The sequence below is a fragment of the Mandrillus leucophaeus genome, unplaced genomic scaffold, assembly GCF_000951045.1.
Source record: "Mandrillus leucophaeus isolate KB7577 unplaced genomic scaffold, Mleu.le_1.0 Scaffold130, whole genome shotgun sequence".
In the NCBI taxonomy this organism is placed as follows: domain Eukaryota; kingdom Metazoa; phylum Chordata; class Mammalia; order Primates; family Cercopithecidae; genus Mandrillus; species Mandrillus leucophaeus.
In genome coordinates, this window is record NW_012101255.1 from 2,880,404 (window position 1) to 2,902,490 (window position 22,087).

The following is a 22,087-nucleotide window of genomic DNA, read 5'->3' on the forward strand; positions in this document are numbered from 1 at the left end:
TAAACTATGAGCCAGGCATGGTGGCTCACACCTGTAATCACAGCACTTTGGGAGCCAGAGAAGGGAGGATCACTTGAACCAAGGAGTTTAAGAGCAGCCTGGGCAACATGATGAGACCCTGTGTCAAAAAAAAAAAAAAAAAAAAAAAAAAAAAAGTTATTTTTTGAGACAGTCTTGCTCGTTGCCCAGGCTGGAGTGCAATGGCACGATCTCGGCTCACTGCAACCTCCGTTTCCTAGGCTGAGTGATTTTCTTGCCTCAGCCTCCCAAATAGCTGGAATTACAGATACACACCACCATGCCCAGCTAATTTTTTTTGTGCTTCGTAGGAGAGAGAGAGTTTCGCCATGTTGGCCGAGCTGGTCTCCAACAGCTAGCCTCAAGTGATCCACCTCCCCCGGCCTCCCAGAATGCTGGGATTACACGCATGAGCCACCACACCTGGGGTATAACTTTTTTTAAAATTTAATCAGGCATGGTGGCATGTACCTGTAGTTCCAGCTACTCAGGGGGCTGAGGTGGGAGAATCGCTTGAACCCAGGAGGTTGAGGCTGTACTAAGCCATGATCATGCCACTGCACTCTAGCCTGGATGACAAACTAAGACCCTGTTGCAAAAAAAAAAAGTGTGAATGTATTGTCTCAGATATGACTGGGGGAGTGGGAGAAGAGCCACAAGCTAGGGACTTCAGTTTCCCTAAATGGGGACCAGATGTCCCTGCTGGGAAGAGGGAAGAAGATGCAAAAACAAAACAGAGTGGGCACAAAGATTCTCTCCAGTGAAATCACAATTCTAGGATTTGCTCTTTAGCTTCAATGAACATAGTCAAACAAAACTGTGCCTGGAAGTAATTTTGCCCAATAGTGTAAAGGCAAAAACCTCTGCTTTGCCAGGCCTGAGACTCTAAAAAATACAGCTGACTTTACTTTAAAAAAGAATTTAAGTCCTAAAAGGTTTGTGGATGTATTCCCAATCATATAGTGCCTGATTTGCAACTACTTCTGGGGTAAATCCCTGGGTTACCCATTCCTGGTTACCCATTCCTCTCACTTCAAGAGTACTTATTCCCAACTCTCCCACTCAGTCCTCAAAAAAGAAACTGAGGTGGTGTCCTGGATGATGGCTCCCACTTAATTGCAAGGTCTCTCCCTCACTGCCCCCTTTCCTTCTCTCTTTCTCTGTCCCTCTTATGTATATCTCTTTCTCCATAATGCCTTTCTCTCTTTCGCTCCTCATCTCCAGTTTTTGCTTAATGATCTTAGAAAAATCTGTTTTCTTTCTTTCCCTTCCATCATTTTGTTTGTAAACGCTGGATTACTTCAGTCATGGTTAAGCTTGAGAATGGTGAATTTTATACCAGGGAAAAGAGAAGATAAGCTTATATAAAGAATCAGTATCTAAAGCACAAAAAGCATCCTTGGGAATCTCCTAAAAATTATTTTCCCATACTTTTTCCTTCATTTTAATCTGGTTTTTCTAAAATAAAAAAGTATTCAAACTTTCAACAAGAACTTTCATTCTATTTTCTTATTTCTTATTCTGGCATTAATTTTTAAATACTACATAGTTTTTTAAAGACAATTTTTGGGAGTTGTAGGTTCACAGCAAAATTGAGCAGAAAGTACACATTTCACACATACCCCCTGCATGTATAGCCTCCCTTACTATCAACATCACCCACCAGAATGTGACATTTGTTATAAAGGATGAACCTGCCTTGACACCTCATAATCAAAGTCCATGGGTTACATTAGGGTTCACCCTTGGTGTTTTATAGTCTATGGATTTGGAAACATGCTTAATGACACATATCCATCATTACAGCATCATACAGAATATTTTCCCTGTCCTAAAATATTTATGCTCCCCACTAATACCTGGCAGCTACTGATCTTTTCATTGTCTCCATAGTTTTGTCTTTTTCAGAATATTATGTAGTTGAAACCATACACTATGAAGCCTTTTCAGATTGGCTTCTTTCCGTTAGTAATATGTATTTAAGTTTTTTCTGTCTTTTCATGGCTTGTTGGCGCAGTTTTTTAAATCCTAAATATATTCCATTGTCTGGATGTATCACAGTTTATTCACTCATTAAAGGACATCTTAGTTGCTTCCAAGTTTTGGCAATTATAAATAAGTTTGCTATCAATGTATGCAGGTTTTTGTGTAGACTTAAGTTTTCCACTCCTTTAGGTAAATACCAAGGAGTGACATGCTGGATTGTATGTTAAAAGTATAGTAATAAACTATACTTAGTTTAGTAAGAAACTGCCAAACTGTCTTCCAAAGTGGCTGTACCATTTTGCATTCCCACCAGCAATAAATGAGAGTTCCTGTTGCTCCCAATCCTCATTAGCATTTAATGTTGTCAGTGTTTTTGGTTTTGGCCATTCTAATAGGTGTAAAGAGGTATTTGACTATCGTTTTAATTTGCATTTCCCTGATGATGTATGATGCGGAGCATCTTTTCATGTGGTTATTTTCCATCTGTATATCATCTTTGGTGAGATGTCTGTTAAGGTCTTTGGCCCATTTTTTAATCAAACTTAACTTCATATATTAAACAACTTTTACATATTTTTAAATGAATTTTCAACTTTAATATATAAAGTTGTTTGCTTACTGTGGAGTTTTAAGATTTCTTTGTATATTTTCGATAATCCCTCTTTATCAGATACATCTTTTGCAAACATTTTCTGTGGCTTCTCAGTCTCTTGAAAATTTAAGTTAAACTTTTTTTTTTTTTTTTAAATGAGCCTATACTCAGTTTTTGCATTTAAGGGTTTCACAGGCTCACCTCAACACCAATGACAATTTACAATATTCTTTCAATGTGAAAACACAGTCCTCTTTGCAAATAGTTGACTTATAAACAAACTGTTGGAACGTGATTCATTTGCACCAATAAGAGATCACTATCACAGAACAAGTTTAGGAGGACAGTGGCAGTAAGTCTAATGGAAAAAGGCTAAAGAGGGTTAAGTTTGACAATGAGAAAAGACAGACTGGACAACAGTGTAAGATCCTGTCTCTAAATAAAATAAATGGCAGTAATCTAGGCTATTAAAATGGCAAGTTTTAAATGAGTGAACATATTTTCCAGTTATGTTCTAAAATTTTGAATTCCTCATTAATTTCCCTATACTCCAGATCTTTAGAACCCTCTAGTGTCCATGTGAGGAACTGGTTTAGGTGAACCAAGTAAAATGCTTTTAATTTGTACATTCATGTTATATATATATATACACATACATCTGCTGGATGCAGTGACTCATGCCTGTAGTCCCAGCACTTCAGGAGGCTGAGATAGGTGGATTGCTTGAGCCCAGGAGTTTGAGACCAGCTTGGGCAACATGGCAAAATCCTGTCTCTACAAAAAATACAAAAATTAGCTGGGCATAGTGGTGCATGCCTATAGTCCCAGCTACTGGGGAGGCTGAGGTCAGGGATCACTTGAGCAGTGATCATGTCATTGCACTCCAGCCTAGGCAACAAGGCAAGACCCTGTCTCAAAATGTATACATATATTATAAAATACAAAAAACCTTTAGAAGTGTGCTTGTCTAACTTCCAATTTAAGATAACAGACTAAGCACATGCATCTGCCTCCCTCTTCTTAGGATCTGAGTGACATGACAAGAAAGTGGTATAAGCAATAATTTTGTAGCAACATTGAAAAGAAAGAAGGACCAGTGGTCCAGAAACTGCAATCCTCCAGGAAAGAAGGAAGGACCAGTGGTTCAGAAACTGTATTAAAAACTCTAGAAAACAGAAAGATGGATTCATAATAACTGGTTTACTTATCATTTCCACAACATACCAGCAGTAAAATGAAGTTTGGGGCTGGCGAAGTACTAGAGAGGTTCCAAGAACAAAATGGAGCATTATAGAGGGAAGAAGTGGCCTATAAAGCAGCAGCTCAAGAACAACCATGTGTCACATAACAGGGATAAGTTCTGAGAAATGTATCACTAGATGATTTCCTCACTGTGTGAACATAGAGTGTACTTACACAAACTTAGATGGTATAGCCTATTGCTCCTAAGCTACAAACCTGTACAGTATGCTACTGTATTGATACTCTAAGCAATGGTAAGTATTTGTCTATCTAAACATATGTAACATAAAAAAGGTACAGTAAAAATATGGCATAAAAGATAAAAAATGGTACACCCATATAGGATACTTAACTTGAATGGAGTTTGTGGGACTGGAAGTTGCTCTGGGCAAGTCAATGAGTGAGTGGTGAGTGAACATGAAGGCCAGGGGCATTAGTATACACTACTATGGACTTTACACTTAGGCTGTGCTAAAAATATTTTTCTTGTTTTAATAATCAATTAACCTTAGCTTACTCTAACTTTTTAAATTTATAAACTTTTAATTTTATATAACTTTTTGACTCACAGTAACACTTAGCTTAAAATACACATTGGCCAGGAACAAGCCTATAATCCTAACATTTTGGGAGGTTGAGGTGGGATGATCCCTTGAGCCCAGGAGTTCAAGACCTGAGCAACATAGTGAGACCCCGTCTCTACAAAAAGTAAAAAAAATTAGCTGAGTGCAGTGGTGCATGCCTGTAGTCCCAGGTACTTGGGAGGCTGAGGTGGGAGGATCACTTGAGCTTGGGAGGCAGAGGTTGCAGTGAGCCAAGATTGTGCCACTGCACTCCAGTCTGGGTGACAGAATGAGACCCTGTCTCAAAACAACACACAAAAAACACATTCACACACATTGTACAGCTGTACAAAAATATTTTTTCTTTATATCCTTGCTTTAAAAGCTTTCCTCTATTTAATTTTTTTTTAACTTTTAAAGACACAAACCCACACATTAGCCCCAGCCTACACAGGATCAGGATCATCAATATCACTGTCTTCACTTCCACATCTTGTCTCATTGGAAGGTGTTCAGGGGCAATAACACACGTGGAGCTGTCATCTCCTACAGTAACAGTGCCTTCTGGAACTCCTCCTGAAGGGCATGCCTGAGGCTGTTTTACAGTTAACTTTCTAAAGTAGGGGTACACTCTAAAATAACAAGTATAGTATAGTAAATACATAAACCAGTAACAGTCATTTATAATTATCCAGTATTATGTACTATACATAATTGTATGTGCTAGACTTTTTTTTTTTTTTTTAAGACAGAGTCTCGCTCTGTCGCCCAGGCTGGAGTGCAGTGGCGCGATCTTGGCTCACTGCAAGCTCCGCCTCCCGGGTTCACACCATTCTCCTGCCTTAGCCTCCTGAGTAGCTGGGACTACAGGCACCCACCACCACGCCCGGCTAATTTTTTGTATTTTTAGTAGAGACGGGGTTTTGCCGTGTTAGCCAGGATGGTCTCGATCTCCTGACCTTGTGATCCGCCCACCGTGGCCTCCCAAAGTGCTGGGATTACAGGCGTGAGTCAGTGCACCTGGCCTTTTGTGCTAGACTTTTATAGGACTGGCAGCACAGTAGGTTTGTTTACAAACAGCATCACTACAAACAAGTGAGTAATGTGTTGTGCTAGGATGTTACAAGGCTATCATGCCACTGGGCAATAGGAATTTTTCAGCTCCATTATAAGCTTATGGGACCACCATCATAGTTGCAGTTTGTCAGTGACAAAAACATCTTTATGTGACACATAACTGTAGCTGATTAGATCACTAGCTACTACACTTCAGGGCAAAGACTTTCTTCCCCCAGATGCAGAGAACAAATGGTTGCAAGCATTTCCTCTGGTCGTAGTCCTGCAAACTGCTCACCAAAGACAGTACTGAGCCTCAGATGATGTAGATCTCCTCAAAGTCCTGAAGAGTAGAAAATGCTCCTCCCCTACAGAATAATTTTTTTTTTGGAAATTGTGAGGCCCCTGTCATCCTACAACCACACTAACAGGACACTTGCCAGTCACAAGACCAACTGTGAGCAGGCACTCAGCCCCGCATTCAGGGCAAGCCTTTGGTGTAAGCAACTCTTTACAACCGCCACCGTGTCCATGCCTACCACTTAACCTCATTGACTCTGCAGGGCTGAACTGTCCCTGAAGAGGTGTAATCTTATGACTGGGCCTACGACTGACCACTGATCTGATGCAGGGGTTACAGACAGTTAGCAGGTCTATGGCTGTTAATGGACTGTGTCTTTCCACAGAGAGCTGAAGAGCCAAGAATAAAATGCTCACCTTACAATTTACTTTTGGAAAACTCAACATCTTACCTTTTCGCCTTTTTGGATTGCAACAAAAACATCACAGAATTTCTGATATTAAATTTATTTTGGAATGTATGTTGTATTCTTTTTTACTTGGCAAGGGGTATAAATTTAGGAAATGTTCAATTTAGTTTTTTAAAATCTGGTTTAACAGTTTGTCTGAAGCGGATTAGTGGCCCATGATCTTCATTAATCTTTTGGGCAATAAATGTTTAAATTGTTCAATCTGTGTCAAAACCAATCTGGCCCATTGCTTTATTTCTTTTTTTAAACAAAGTTTAAGGCCAGGAGCAGTGGCTCATGCCTGTAATCCCAAAGCTTGGGAGGCCGAGGCAGGCGGATAACTTGAGGCCAGGAGTTGGAGACCAGTCTGGCCAACATGGCGAAATCCCATCTCTACTACTAAAAATACAAAAATTAGCCAGGCATGGTGGTACGTGCCTGTAAAAATCTCAGCTACTCGGAGGCTGAGGCGCAAGAATTGCCTGAGCCCAGGAGGCAGAGGTTGCAGTGAGCTGAGATCAAGCCACTGCACTCCAGCCTGGGTAACAAAGCAAGACTCTGTCTCAAAATTAGATGTTAAAATGCCAATTACGGAGTCACATCTGATTCACTTAAGTAACTTGATCATGCTTCCACTAAATGAAAACAACAGTCTCAGAGTAATAACAGTACCAAATGTGAAAATAAATCGAGTAAAAAACCCTCAAACATAGTGAAGGAGAAAATCAGCAAGTAAAATAAAGATGATGATAATAGTAATAACAAAAAGTATTTACATTTTGTTGTTGTTTGTTTTGGAGGCAGGGTCTTTCTCTGTCACCCAAGCTGGAGTGCAGTGGCGTGATCATGGCTCACTGCAGCCTCAGTCTTCTGGGCTCAAGTGATCCTCCAGCCTCAGTCTTATAAAGTACTGGGATCACAGGCATGAGCCTAAATTAGTGCCTGGCCTAAATTTTCTAATGTGACTGACGTGACTCAAGAATTCCACTTCCAGGAGTTTACACAGTCAAGAATACAAGAAGCAACATAATTACATGGTTATTTCCGTGTTATTTTGTATTCTTCTACAGAAGGAATCAGTAATATTTTTCTGTAAAATGCCAGAGAGTGGATGTTTTAGACATTGCAAAAACATGACCTGTTGTAAATATTCAACTCTGCAGTTGCAGCATGAAAGCAGCCATGGAAAACAAGTTAATGAGTGAGCATGGCTATGTTCAAAGAAAACTTTACTTATGGACAATAGATTTCACATAGTTTTATACCATTTTCACATGTCATCAAATAATCTTTTGATTTTCCAACCATTTAAAAATGTAGGCCAGCTGCAGTGGCTCATGACTATAATCCCAGCATTTTGGGAGGCTGAGGTGCGCAGATTGTTTGAGCTGAGGAGTTTGAAACCAGTCTGGGCAACATGGCAAAACGCCGCTGTTTAAATGGGGGGAGTCCAAATGTTAGATTCTGGACTTGGCTCTTCCTCTATTCAGCTGCCAACCATGATAAACACTTTAAACCTTAAAAAAACAAACCATTTTCCTATTTAGAGCATGTTAAATCTTAGTTTTTCCCATAACGTCTTCCTTGATTCATTAGTTGTCCTTTACTTTTAAACAAATTGAAATTTATACTCTATATTGGTCTCCTCAGGTTGCCATAACTAAATACCAGACTAGGTGGTTTAAACAAAGGAAGTTTATTTTCTCACAGTTCTGGAGGTTAGAAGTCTGAGATGAGGATATCAACAGCATGGTTAGGTTCTGGTGAGGACTCTCTGGCTTATAGTCAGCTGCTTTCTCACCATGTCTTCACATGGCAGAAAGAGACAGAACAAGCTCTCTGGTGTCTTTTCTTGTAAGGACACTAATCCCAATCATGAAGGCCCCAAACTCTTCACCTCATTTAAACACACTTACCTTCCAAAAGGCCCATCTCCCAATACCATCACATTGGAGGTTAGGGCTTCAACATACGAGTTTTAAGGTGGCACATTCAGTCTATAACTTCCTGTCCATATATTAGTTATGTATTAGGTATTATGTATTACCTAATGCATAACCAATCTGTATTAGTCAGGGTTTTCTAGAGAAACACACACACACACACACCCCGAGAGAGAGAGAGAGACAGAGGGATCATGACCTCATCTAACCCTGATTACCTCCCAAAGGACCCACCTCCAAATATCATCATAGTGGGGGGTTGGGCTTTAACACGAATTTTGGGAGGATACAAACCATTCAGTCCATAACACACCCAGCTCACCTATTTATTTTTAATTTTTTTTTTTTTTTAGAGACAGGGTCTCACTATGTTGTCCAGTCTGGTCTGCAACTCCTGGGATCCAGTGATCCTTTTGCCTCAGCCTCCCAAAGTGCTGAGTTAACAGGTGTGAGTCACTGCACTTGGCCCCCAACTCACCTTTGTCATGCCAATTTCAGACTTAAGTACCCTGATGGATAAACGAACATTTTAAGCAATCACATGGTGCTTCCTGACCACCAACATATGTTGCCTTCTTGGTCTCCTCATCGGTATGTGTGCAATAATCTATTTATATCTAATATCTCATTATTTTAACCACATGAATCAACAATGAAAAAAAGTGGTAATACTTAGAATAAAAACCTTTAGTCTTACAAACTTAATTCTGAGAAAAGATGGAATTAATTAGGTGTGCCAAAAGAGAATATTACTACCACATACCCACAGGATTTTGTTCAAATGTAAACAAAGAATAAAATCGTATGAAATATTATCAATATACTGAATAATATGTCCATAAAGCAAGCTGTAAAATATTTATATTTTAAGCTTTCTAGTGATGAACATATTCTACAGAAGAAAAAAGATCACTTTACTCTTACACATTTTCAGGAATGTATTAATACTGTAGGAAACTGAATAGCATAGGCTAGGTCTGTTTCTCAAACTTTGCTAACATATTGGAACAGCCTGGGAAATCTCTGAAAAATACTGATACCTGATTTCTATCACTAGATTTTTTTTTTTTTTTTTTTTTTTTGAGATGGAGTCTTGCTCTGTTGCCCAGGCTGAAGTGCAGTGGTGTGGTCTTGGCTCACTGTAAGCTCCACCTCCCAGGTCCATGCCATTTTGCTTCAGCCTCCCAAGTAGCTGGGATTACAGGCGCCCGCCACCACACCCGGCTTTTTGTATTTTTAGTAGAGACGGGGTTTCACCATGTTAGCCAGGATGGTCTCGATCTCCTGACCTCATGATCCGCCTGCCTCAGCCTCCCAAAGTGCTGGGATTACAGGCGTGAGCCACTGCACCTGGCCCAATATTCTTATTTAATTGGAATGAAGGGGAACTTAGGCATTTGAATTGTAAAAGTTCCCCAAGTGATTTTAATGTGCAACAGAATTTGGGAATCACTGGCGTAAGTTATCTTGAGGATGAACAGCATCTCCAAAATCTCAATGGTTTAAAAAACAAGTCTATTTCTCACTCATGCTACAAGTTCAAACTGAGCCAGAAGGGGGATTTTGCTTATCCTCCTCCTTTGCCATCTCAACCCAGGCCTCAGGGTCCATCACACCAGGGGAGAAGGAATGAAGAATCATGTACTGCCTTGTAAATGATTTTATGCAGAAACAATTCACCTCGCTTCTCCCTAACATTTCATTAGCTGAAGCAAGTCACTTAGTCATGCCTAATTTCAAGGAGATGGGGAAGTGTAATTCTCCCACATGATCAGGAGATAAGAACAACTAGAAACATTGTTGAGGACAGTAATGTCTCCACCCCACCTCTCCCTTTTTTTGAGATGGGGTCTCACTCTGTCAGCCAGCCTGGAGTGCAGTGGTGTGGGCTCACTGCAACCTCTGCCTTCCGGGTGATCCTCCTACCTCAGCATCCCCAGTAGCTGGGACCACAGGCATGTGCCACCATGCCCAACCTATTTTTTTATTTTTGGTAGAGATAAGGTTTTGCCATGTTGCCCAGGCTGGTCTTGAACTCCTGAGCTCAAGCAATCTGCCTGCCTCGGCCCCGTAAAGTGCTGGGATTACACGTGTGAGCCAACGCATCCAGCCCTATATCCCATAGTTTTATATCAATGTTTTTTTTTTTCTTTGAGACAGAGTCTCGCTCTGTCACCCAGGCTGGAGTGCAGTGGTGCGATCTTGGCCCACTGCAACCTCCGCCTCCTGGCTTCAAGTGATTCTTTGGCCTCAGCCTCCCGAGTAGCTGGAACTACAGGTGCGTGCCACACCTGGCTAATTTTTGTATTTTTAGTAGATACAGGGTTTCATCATATTGGCCAGGTTGATCTCCAACTCCTGACCTCGTGATCTGCCCACCTCAGCCTCCTAAAGTGCTGGGATTACTGGTGTGAGCCACCACACCCAGCCAATGATTGTTTTTATAATTTCCCCATGCCACATCTTTTGGTACCAGGTCTTGAATCTTAAATTGTCTTTTATTTCATTTCAAAAACCAACTTATAAGTCTACGAGTAAGTATATCTACAAATAATTTGATTTTTTTTTTTTTTTGAGACAGAGTCCTGCTTTGTTGCCCAGGTTGGAGTGCAGCCGCGTGGTCTGGGCTCACTGCAACCTCCGCCTCCTGGGCTCAAGCGATTCTCCCCCCTCAGCCTACTGAGTAGCTGGGATTACAGGGGCCTGCCATCATGCCCAGCTAATTTTTCTATTTTTAGTAGAGACACAGTTTCACCATGTTGCCCAGGCTGGTCTCGAACCCCTGGGCTCAAGCGATCTGCCTGCCTCAGCCTCCCAAAGTGCTGGAATTACAGACATGAGCCACTATACCTGGCCACTTCAGTGACTTTTGTTAACATTAATGTGCATCACTGTGAAGCTAGTGTGTGTGTGTATATATATATTTGTATAAATTATATAGTATACAGTGTATATATATTTATATATAGTATATATAGTATATAGTGTAAATATCTATATACTATAGTGTGTGTGTGTGTGTGTGTGTATATATATATATATTTTTATTTTTTGAGCAGGAGTTTCAACTCTTGTTGCCCAGGCTGGAGTGCAATGGCGCAATCTCGGCTCACTGCAACCTCTGCCTGCCAGGTTCAAGGAATTCTCCTACCTCAGCCTCCCAAGTAGTGGGATTATAGGCATGTGTCACCATGCCCGGCTAATTTTGTATTTTTAGTAGAGATGGGGTTTCACCATGTTTGTCAGCTGGTGAACTCCTGACCTCAGGTGATCCACCCACCTTGGCCTCCCAAAGTGCTGGGATTACAAATGTGAACCACCACACCTGGCCTCCAAAATATTTCAAGGGAGTACAGAACCACTATGTTGAGTATAAGCTGGGCATGGTGATGCAAGCCTGTAGTGTCAGATAATTGGGAGGCTGAGGTGAAGGATCACTTGAGTCCAGGAGTTCAAGGTGCACTACAGCCTGGGAGACAGAGTGAGACCCTGTCTCTAAAAACAAACACCACCACCAAAAAACCCCAAACAGAACAGTGAGTATATGCCATCATTTTTTTTTTAAGTGTATGTATATGTATACTTGAATACCCATATGGTATCTATCATTAGAAAGATACACAAAAAACTGGAAAATGTGGTAGTGGAACAGACTTAATTTTCATTGCATGCCTTTGTATTGTTTGAATCCAAAAAAAAATAAAAAATAAAAATCCCGCATGTATACTTAAAAAAAAATTGTTTTTAAATAAAGGACTTTATGGGCCAGACACGGTGGCTCACGCCTGTAATCCCAGCACTTTATGAGGCTGAGGCAGGTGGATCACGAGGTCAGGAGTTCGAGACCAGCCTGGCCAACATGGTAAAACCCCGTCTCTACTAAAAATACAAAAAATTAGCTGGGCATGGTGGCACACGCCTGTAGTCCCAGCTACTGGGGAGGCTGAGGCAGGAGAATCACTTGATCCCAGGAGGCGGAGGTTGTGGTGAGCCAAGATCATGCCACTGCACTCCAGCCTGGGTAACAAAGTGAGACTCCATCTCAAAAAAAGAAAAGAAAAGAAAAAAAGGATTTTATGTTACTACATAGGATACTCTTACAAATTAAGAAGAGTGTCAAACATCCAAACAGAGAAATGGGCAAAGGAAAAGAAAAACAAATTCACTAAAGAAATATAACCAAGTATCAAACATGGAAAAGTACATAATCCATCTCTAACAAAAATAAATGTATGTAACAGTAACGAACTATCATTTCTCCTTTTTCAATGTAGGAAACATTTGAAAGCCTTATCACTTCTGATATTGACAACAGTGTGGAAAACTTTAAATGGCGCAAGTACAAAGCTTGAGATAGGGCAATTTGGCAGTATCCATGAAAACTAAGCAGGGTGCTTAGTGTTACTAAATGATACATTACCTGAGGATATAGGAGTAGTATATCATAGTAACCTAAAGCATAGGCTCTGGGATTAGATGGCCATTTCCTAGCTTTGAGACACTGGCAAATTTCTTAATTTTATGGCCTTAGTTTTTTCATTTATAAAATAGAGATTATAATAATTACTTCATAGAGTCTTGTGAGAATTAAGTAGTTTTACATGTCTTATAAATTAATAAAGGATATCTGAACTAAGGAACTTATAATAAAAACAAAGTGATTAAATTTAAAATGTCTTTATTCATTTATATGGTATATATCACACTCCACAAAAAAATGACACTTGTCTTTCAATCTGTCAAGCTTAGCTAAAAAATTCATGTATCTCTTTTCTATATCACATATTGACATGATATAGGATGCAAGATATAAATATCAATTCAATAGACATTATTAAATAATTTTACTTATGTAGAATCTTAGATAAGTGGTTAAAATTATAGATTGACATTAAGTGTGGGAACAGGAATATTCTGTGTATACCAATGGGTTTAACAGAAGATGTGTTCGCACTGATTTCTGGTCATCAACTTGCTTTCTGTGAATCTTTAAATACCCAATTCCAAATCTTCCAGCTCCTGGAGAAGCGCTGTTTCTTTCTGAATTTTCTCCAACTAGAAAAGTTTAAAACAATGAAGTTATTATGAAATAGTTAGTGGATATGTAACCAAAATAATACAGAAAAAAACATGATATTTCTGACAATTTATTATGTTCACTAGTAAACACAGATTTTAAAACACAGGTTAGAAACAAATTCTGATTTGTTATCTGGTATGAATCAAGAGTGAAAAGAACAGACACTGTTTTATTGCATCCCTTTGGGCCCAAAACATTTTCAATTCTATATTTGGGATTAAAATTGTTGAAAGGAGGAGGGAAAAGGCAAACAGGGCAGTACAACTTGAGATAATAATCTTATATTTGTCTAATACAACAAATTGCTATTATTTTCAACAGTAATAGCATAGTATGCCTCTTAGGAATATTGACTTTTTCATTCACATGAACCATATCTCCTCTATTTAAGAGTAAAGCTATTTAAAAGTAAAAACATTAAAAAGAATATGGCATATGGTTTTCAAAATAAGTTTTTAAAATCTATGTGCTCTTTTACCTGACTAAATACTTGTTTATAATAAAAGGGGGAAGGCTGGTGGTCACCACAAGCCTAAATGGAAAATGCAGAAAGTACCTGATTTTTTTCTAGCTGTTTTCCAGTTGCTGCTTGTTCTTTCAGTTGTTCAATTGCTTTCAGTTTCTGCAAACATCAAATATGAGTCAAGTGGAAGGAAGTCACTTCAAATGCAAATTTCCTCATTAAGAATGTGAAACTCAAATAAGGAGATTAGTAATCTTACATTTGTATCAAGAATGGTCTGTTAAAATGCTAGGATACACTATTTTTAAAGTTAAATGCTTTGGGAGGCCAAGGCGGGCAGATCACGAGGTCAGGAGCTGTCTCTTATACACATCTAGATGTGTATAAGAGACAGGTGCGAGACTCCGTCTCAAAAAATAATAATAATAATAATAATAATAATAATAATAATACCAACCTGGGTGACAGTGCGAGACTCCGTCTCAAATAATAATAATAATAATAATAATAACAACAATAATGATGATGATGATAAGTTAAATACAAAATTGTAAATGTTAAAAACATGAAATTTCGAAAAATATTTTTCTCAGGCTTTTAATTAATGTTATCATGTATGTATGTGTATATGTAAATGTATCAGTAATGGCACATTTCAATGCCCCATTGGACCTGGGTGATGTTTCTGGCTTTGAGAGAAATCTCACTGAGAGCATTCTGAAAGACTGTTGGTCCAAAGTCCTACCCGATTAAAAAGAATGAAAGAGAAACCTCATAATGCAGCTGTGAAGCAGCTTGTTTTATCCCCAGGGCCACCCCAGCACACTGGCTGCAATATCACAAGTCAATACACTTCTTTTTCATCTCTGTCTCTTGATCTTCAAAACTAGAATATCTGCCCCTACTTATCACAAGGTTTCTAATGAAACACTGAGTATAAAAGTGTTCAGTGGCCAGGCATGGAGGCTCACGCCTGTAATCCCAGCACTTTGGGAGGCCAAGGCACGTGGATTACGTAAGGTCAGGAGTTCGAGGCCAGCCTGGCCAACATGGTGAAACCCTGTCTCTATTAAAAATACAAAAATTAGCCGGGTGTGGTGGCGCACACCTGTAGTCCCAGCTACTCGGGAGACTGAGGCAGGAGAATCACTTGAACCTGGGAGGCAGAGCTTGCAGTAAGCCGAGGTTGTGCCACTGCACTCCAGCCTGGGTGACAGGGCGAGACTCCGTCTCAATTAAAAAAAAAAAAAAAAAAATTGTTCAGTATATTTCTATGCTAATGCACACTGAATTTTATTACTCCAAAAATCAAAGTATTAAGAGTCTTCAGACATTTGTGAATAGAACTAAAATCAATACCATTTCTAAGTGACAGTGCTTCTAGTGAGAAAACAACGAGAACTGCTAATACCAACTTCTTAGATACCTGTCTTTAGACATCTAAGTACTACCTTATTTATATAATTTTCATGTATACCTTTCAATACGCATGTCTATCTTTCATTTAAGTCTCTCACCTTCTTTAGGTTCTTGATTTTTTTGTCTATCTCAGGGTCCCCAGAAATTGACTGAGAGATAGTGTTTCGTGGTGTGCTCTGTGGGGCAGGAGTAGGTGCCAAATCTGGACTCTTGTCACTTCTTGCTTCCTGCAGGAAATATTTTTAAAAATTCAATTTAAAAAAACCAAAAACATTACAGTATTTAAATCAACATAGCTTTGGTATATGAAATACAGAAACTAAATATGTGATTTTATCCACATTTTATATAAAAAATCTGAATTAAAGGTCTCATGAAGTATGCTACATACTCCCATATTAGAAATAAAATGACCTTATCAGAGTAAGCTAGGGGGTTTCTATACCAGCAAACAAGCATTCCAAACTTTTGGATATTCTGAGATGTGCCAGCAGATAGATGGTCTGAATATATGAGAGGGCTTTTCTATTTAATGTGTTTCAAGTTTCACTCTTACAAGGCTCTCTCCAAAACTATAAAGAATATGTATGATCAAGTATATGTAATGGATTATGCTACAAGAATAAGAATCCTACAGATATTAATTCATAATCAGATCAATTCAGCTCTGCAACAAAGTACCACAAAACTTTTTTCCCCTTAAAGGGATGCTATATTGCTTCCAATATGATCAAACCTCTGATAACTTTTCTTGTCCCTCCTTACTGATTCTGAATCACTTTTATTTCTGCTAAGATGCTCTATACTCTTGCCCCTGGCCTTTGTGTACGTCTCCCTTAACCATGGTTTCAGTAACTAAGGGTCAACTGCAGCCCAAAAATATTACATGGAAAATGCCAGGAATAAACAATTCATCAGTTTTAAGCTGTGTGATGAAATCTCTTAGCATCCAGCCTAGGACAAAAATCATTCTTTTATCTAGTGTATCCACAGTGTATTCGCCCCCCACCTATTTTTCACTAGTAGCTGTCTTTGTTATCAGATCGACTGTCACAGTATCAATAGTACTTGTGTTTAAGTAACCCTTACTTTACTTAATAATGGTCCCAAAGTGCAGGGTAGTGATGCCGGCAATTCGGATACGCCAAAGAGAAGCTGTAAAGTGCTCCTTTAAGTGAAAAGGTGAAAGTTCTTAATAAGGAATAAAAAATATTGTATGCTGATTTGCTAAGATTTACAGTAAGAATAAACCTATCCATGAACTTGGGAAGAAGAAAAAAGAAATTAGTGCTAGTTTTGCAGTTGCACCTTGAACTCTCTATCTTCTCTATCTTCTCTTTCTCTATCTTTGGCTACTTACTTCAGAGTCAGGACTAAGAAGGCCTGGATAAGGTGAGATTCTGTCAAGGGCCATTTAGCTTTGTTCCATCACACAGCCATAACTTTTACTAACTTCAGCCAGTCGTCCCCAAAATACATACTGAATAGTTTATCTTGCAAGTTGAAAACCTTTGCTATTACTGGAAAAACAACTCAAAAAGCAACTCTGCAATGAGAGATTACTGGTATCACCTTTGGTATCATCTTTAGTAAAAAAACGTGTGTAGGTGCTTGATGACTGTATTGGCTCTTTTTAAAAAAAAAGTGACAATTTGTATACACTTGTAACTGAGTTATAAATTTATAACTGATCAGTCCAGGTAATCATACTTTTTTTTTTTTTTTTTGGAACGAAGTTTCGCTTTTGTTGACAGGCTGGAGTGCAGTGGCACAATCTCGGCTCACTGCAACCTCTGCCTCCCAGGTTCAAACGATTCTCCTGCCCCAGCTTCCTGAGTAGCTGGGATTACAGGCGTCCGCCACCACACCCAGCTAATTTTTGTATATTTAGTAGAGACGGGATTTCACCATGTTGAGCAGGCTGGTCTTGAACTTCTGACCTCAGGTGATCCACCCGCCTCAGCCTCCCAAAGTGCTGGGATTACAGGCGTGAGCCACCATGCCCAACGGTGATCACACTATTACCATGAGCTATAAAGAGTTACACATTTATAACTGAGAGTTATAACCATTATTTTTAATAATCATAATTTCATTATATTAATGTGAAATATTAAATAATTTATATTATAAAACATATAAATATAATTTGTATATTATTTATATAATTAATATAATTTAGTATATTAATGGTTGTTATAATTATTAATAATTATAATCATGTCATTATGTAATTATTTATATAATAATTATAAAGGAATCTTTGTTCAGTATCACCAGTGGTCATATTAAAAATATCTTTTGATAAAGTGGAAGAAACTTTGCTTATAAAAATAGAATTCTAAGTTGAGTGGGTTTCAGAGAGGCCCTAAAACTCAAAGGGCATCTTAGTTATCAAGTTGTAAGGATACTACTAATGTGTTGTAATATCCAGGGCCAGTAGAGGTCCCTACTTGTACTGATGAAGGGACAAGACTTGCTTTTATACAAATCTAATATCAAATGCATGAAACAGATCATTTTTACTTGGAATAACCTAAAGCTGACCAATTAAGATACTTCTGGGGATGAAATATATTAACTACAAATGAGCAGAATGGTTTTTCTAAAAGTCCAGATTTTAGCAGAATATGGTTGCATAAGACAATTCTACACCTTAAAATAGTAACTGCCTCCCAAAACACATAACTAGCCTAGACCTGTCAAAATTCAAGAATTATCAGCAAGACTGTACTGGTGATATAGCAATCAGCTGTTAAAAATCTGCTCTTTCTAGGATGGCCACAGTGGCTCACGCCTGTAATCCAAGCACTTCGGGAGGCCGAGGTGGATGGACCGCTTGAGCTCAGGAGTTTGAGACTACAGCAACATGGCAAAACTCGGTCTCAAAAAAAACCCCAAAACAAAACAAAACCAAAAAAACCTACCCCCATTTCCAGCCTGAAAAACATAGCGAAAACCTGTCTTTACAAAAATGAAAAAATTAGTTGGGAATGGTGGTGTACATGTATAGTCCTAGTTACTTGGGAAGCTGAGGCAAGATTACTTGAGCTAAGGGTTTGGGGTTGCAGTGAGCCGTGATCATGCCTCTGCACTCCAGCCTGGATAACAGAGTGAGACAGAGAGTGTCTTGAAAAGAAACAAAAACAAAAAAACCAAAAACCCTACCCCACTGCTACCGTCTGACATATTGGTGTTTCCCCAAAATTCATAGTTTGGGACCTAATACCCAATATGATAGTATTAAAAGGTGGGGCATTTGGAAAATGATTAAGTCATGAGGAGTAGCTTTATAAAAGAGACCAGCGAGAGCTCCACTGCCCCTTCCACCATGGGAGGACACACAGAAAGAAGGTGCCATCTATGAGGAACGGGTTCTCACCAGATACCAAATCTGCCAGCACCCCAGCTTCTAGAACTGTGAGCAATAAATTTGTTTATAAATTACCCAGTCTAAGGTAGCAGCCTGAATGGATTGAGATATGTACTCTGCCTGAATTGCAAAAATGTGATCACCATAACTTCACTAACCAGACATCCCCAGCCCAGCTGATCATATTGTCACCATGAGCTATACAATATCACAATTTGCAATTATTTATACTGGTGTGGCTTTTCAACTACATTAAATAAAAAATATTCTGGAAATATCCCATTATTTGGGTACTTCTGGTATTTTGATTCCCAGTTAAATAATTTCATATAGTACTATAATACTGAGTGCCCAAATGGCTTTCTGGTCATGTAATTTCCAGCTTCTCTTAGTAAATATATGCTTCAAGGAAAACAAACTACACCATTTTACACAAGTGCCACCAAAAGGGTCTACAGCAAATAACATGCTACATAATACTATTAGTGTCCCAGGTTATGATGTCAGGTTCCGTTTCTTTTGTCACCCATAACATAGACAGGATTACTTAGAAATTCATAGGCAAACACAAACGAAAGATATTCTGCCTATTTAAGTCTAACTACAACTACATTTTATAATGTAAGAGCCAAGGTTTTTTGTGTTTTCTTTTTTCGAGTCATGGTCTTGCTCTGTCATTCAGGCTGGAGTGGTACAATCACAGCTCACTGCAGCCTCAACCTCCCAAGCTCAAGTGATCCTACCATCTCAGCTTCCCAAGTAGCTGGGACTATGGGGTACATGCCATCATGCCCAGCAAAAAATTTTTCGTAGAGACAGGGGTCTCACTATGTTGCCCAGGCTGGTCTTGAACTCCTGGGCTCAAGCAATTCTCCCACGTTGGCCTCCCAAAATGCTGAGTTACAGGCATGAGCCACCACACTTGGCCACAGTCAAGTATTTAGGACCACAATTCTTTAAATTTTAAGGCTTAGCGCTAACTTAACTGCCTTTTTTTTTTTTTTGGAGATGGAGTCTTGCTCTGTCACCCAGGCTGGAAGGCTAGAGTGCAGTGACGCGATCACTGGTCACTGCAACCTCCACCTCCCAGGTTCAAGCAATTCTCCTGCCTCAGCCTCCTGAGTAGCTGAGATTATAAGCCATGCCAAACTAATTTTTGAATTTTTAGTAGAGACAGGGTTTCACCACGTTGGCCAGTCTGGTCTTGAACTCCTAACCTCAAATGATCCACCCACCTCAGCATCCCAAAGTGCTGGGATTACAAGCGTGAGCGACTGCTCCAGGCCATGACTATTTGTTTGTTTTGTTATGAGGAAATTAGTGCCCCAAATACCTGCTTTGCGGCTTTCTTAGCTTCATGCTTCCTTTGATTTTTAAGAGCTGTTTTTGATAATGGCTTATCATTTCCTGATTGTGATTTCATATTCTGAGGTGGTTCCTCTTCATGCTATGGAAAATATAAAATAATTTTGAAATGGAGTCCACGTTGTAAACACCTACAACAACAAATTACACACTTCTGCTAATATAGGATAAACTTATTTTATCAAATTTAGGATCCATTAGCAAAGATTATTTCAAAACTCATTGGTAGTGGCACACTCCAACTGTCAGGATGGATTTAATCAGGATCTTCCTATTAGTTGCTATATCTTTCAGTCATATCAGAGCTTGCAAAATTCACTTTAGTTTTGTTCAAACAACAGAATTTTTCTTAGCACTACTACAGACACATGAGTCTTATGAAAACTAGATACCAACAACAGCTTCTTCTGAGGCCTTTTTGGTTCTAACTACTGTCAACAGAAATCCAGTTGCCTCGCTTATTTTCTTTACACAAAGAATTACTTGCTAGATCTTTACTTGTAAAATCAGAGATTAGAAGATTAAAAATAAAAGCAAATGGAAAACCAAGAATAGATTATAAGAAAATAAGTGAAATAGAAAGGAATAATTAACTAGATAATTATAAATCTGGGACTGACATAATGAAGAGGCCAAAAAAAAAAAAGTACATGGTTTGTCAGATTACACAATGAAGATAATAATTTCCAACATCAGATATTTATGTAACCATATAACAACTATATTCCACAATAGAAAATATAGTGAATTATAGGTTCAATGTATCTCCAGAATAGTTTTAGACAACATACAGTACAAGTGATGGCACTACAACTCCCTATCAGATTCATGTACTTACTGATTTCTATCTGTATTGCTATTATTTTAATGTTAACTCTTAGACTCTATCATAACTCAGCACATCAAAAGTATCAGCTCTCCATGAAGTTTCATGAGTACTAGGTCTCAGATCTGCATTTCATTTATAAGTCCTATGTGGAAATGAGCAGAGCTCAAACACTTAAGATGCAGAATAATAAATAAGAAACCATAGAGTGACCTTATCTTAGCAATTCCATCAACTATTTCAGGTCATCAAAGTTCTGGGCATGTTCATATTCTACTTGAAACAAACTGAATATTATCAGAACCCACATTTGTAGAACAGCAGACACATTTAGAGTGCAAGGCTTTTTCATTTCATGTTTACCCATGTTGCATAAAATGCTACTTAAGTTATATAATATTTGCTGAACATTTGTTTTATACATAATATGAAAATCCTTTCAATAGCGGGCTCTTCTGTAGTAGTTTGCTTTGGCTAAAAAGTTTCTGCTCAGGAGAACTTTGATTAAAAATGATGCAAGAAGAAAAGGTAAGTTACAAGTCTCTTCCACACTTACGAGCATCATGTAAGCCACTGAGAGCCTTTCACTTGAGATGAAAAAGTCCACACAACTACTATAAATCATGAGTTTTTTCCGGTTTTGGTACTATGTGCTCATTATGCATAATTTCATTCTTATTAATAAACTTTGTTTATTCAGTTATATCAGTTATTATGGGACTGTTTTTGATGAACACATTTTAATTTCTCAGCTCAATGCAACCTCCTCCTCCAGAGCTCAGGTGATTTTCCCACCTCAACCTCCCCGAGTTGCTGGGACCACAGGCAGACACCACCATGCCCAACTATTTTTAAAAAATTTTTTGTAGTGATGAGGCCTCGCCATGTTGCCCTGGCTGGTCTCAAACTCCTAAGCTCAGGTGATCCATCCGCCTCAGTCTCCCAAAGTGCTGAGATTACAGATGGAAACCCCTGCGCCAGACCAACAAACACACTTTAAAAGGTGAAGGTTTTTTGGAAAGCTAATAAATATTCTTTAAGTATAATTTATATATAAATTTGTACTTATAAAATTTTTTTTTCTGCGGGGGAATAACCCAACACCTTTTTTCCACTGCTGTGTAACCCTCCTCCTTTGTAAAGTTATCTACCACGCTGTCTTTGTTTCTAGTAATTTCTTGACAGTATTTTCTTTGTAATTTAGCTCATTTCTGGAATTAGATACATGTAAAAATGTCTAATTACTGGGCATATAGCTACTTCAACTAAAATGATTTGACAGGACCACACAATCATCATGCCACATAAAAAAGCAACAATTTAGTAGAAATCTTTTTTTTTTTTTTTTTTTTTTTTGAGACAGAGTCTCGCTCCAGGCAGGAGTGCAGTGGCCGGATCTCAGCTCACTGCAA

General features: G+C 38.7%; 2 protein-coding genes across 6 annotated transcripts in view; one reads left to right on the forward strand and one right to left on the reverse strand.

Annotated features, from left to right (window-relative positions):
* Nucleotides 1–22,087, forward strand: part of SERP1 (stress-associated endoplasmic reticulum protein 1) — a 63,069-nt gene that overhangs the window by 11,532 nt on the left and 29,450 nt on the right. The gene's annotated exons all lie outside the window — the stretch shown is intronic.
* The window catches only part of EIF2A (eukaryotic translation initiation factor 2A, 65kDa), a 34,024-nt gene continuing 24,747 nt past the window's right edge, over nucleotides 12,811–22,087 (reverse strand). For all 4 annotated transcript variants that reach the window (XM_011972765.1, XM_011972761.1, XM_011972764.1 and 1 more), the window contains 4 exons: nucleotides 19,818–19,931; nucleotides 15,210–15,338; nucleotides 13,786–13,851; nucleotides 12,811–13,204 (listed from right to left, as the gene is read on the reverse strand). In XM_011972765.1, coding sequence (XP_011828155.1) covers nucleotides 13,139–13,204; nucleotides 13,786–13,851; nucleotides 15,210–15,338; nucleotides 19,818–19,931 — 375 coding nt within the window. In that variant the 3' untranslated portion in view covers nucleotides 12,811–13,138. The remainder of the gene's footprint in view (nucleotides 13,205–13,785; nucleotides 13,852–15,209; nucleotides 15,339–19,817; nucleotides 19,932–22,087) is intronic.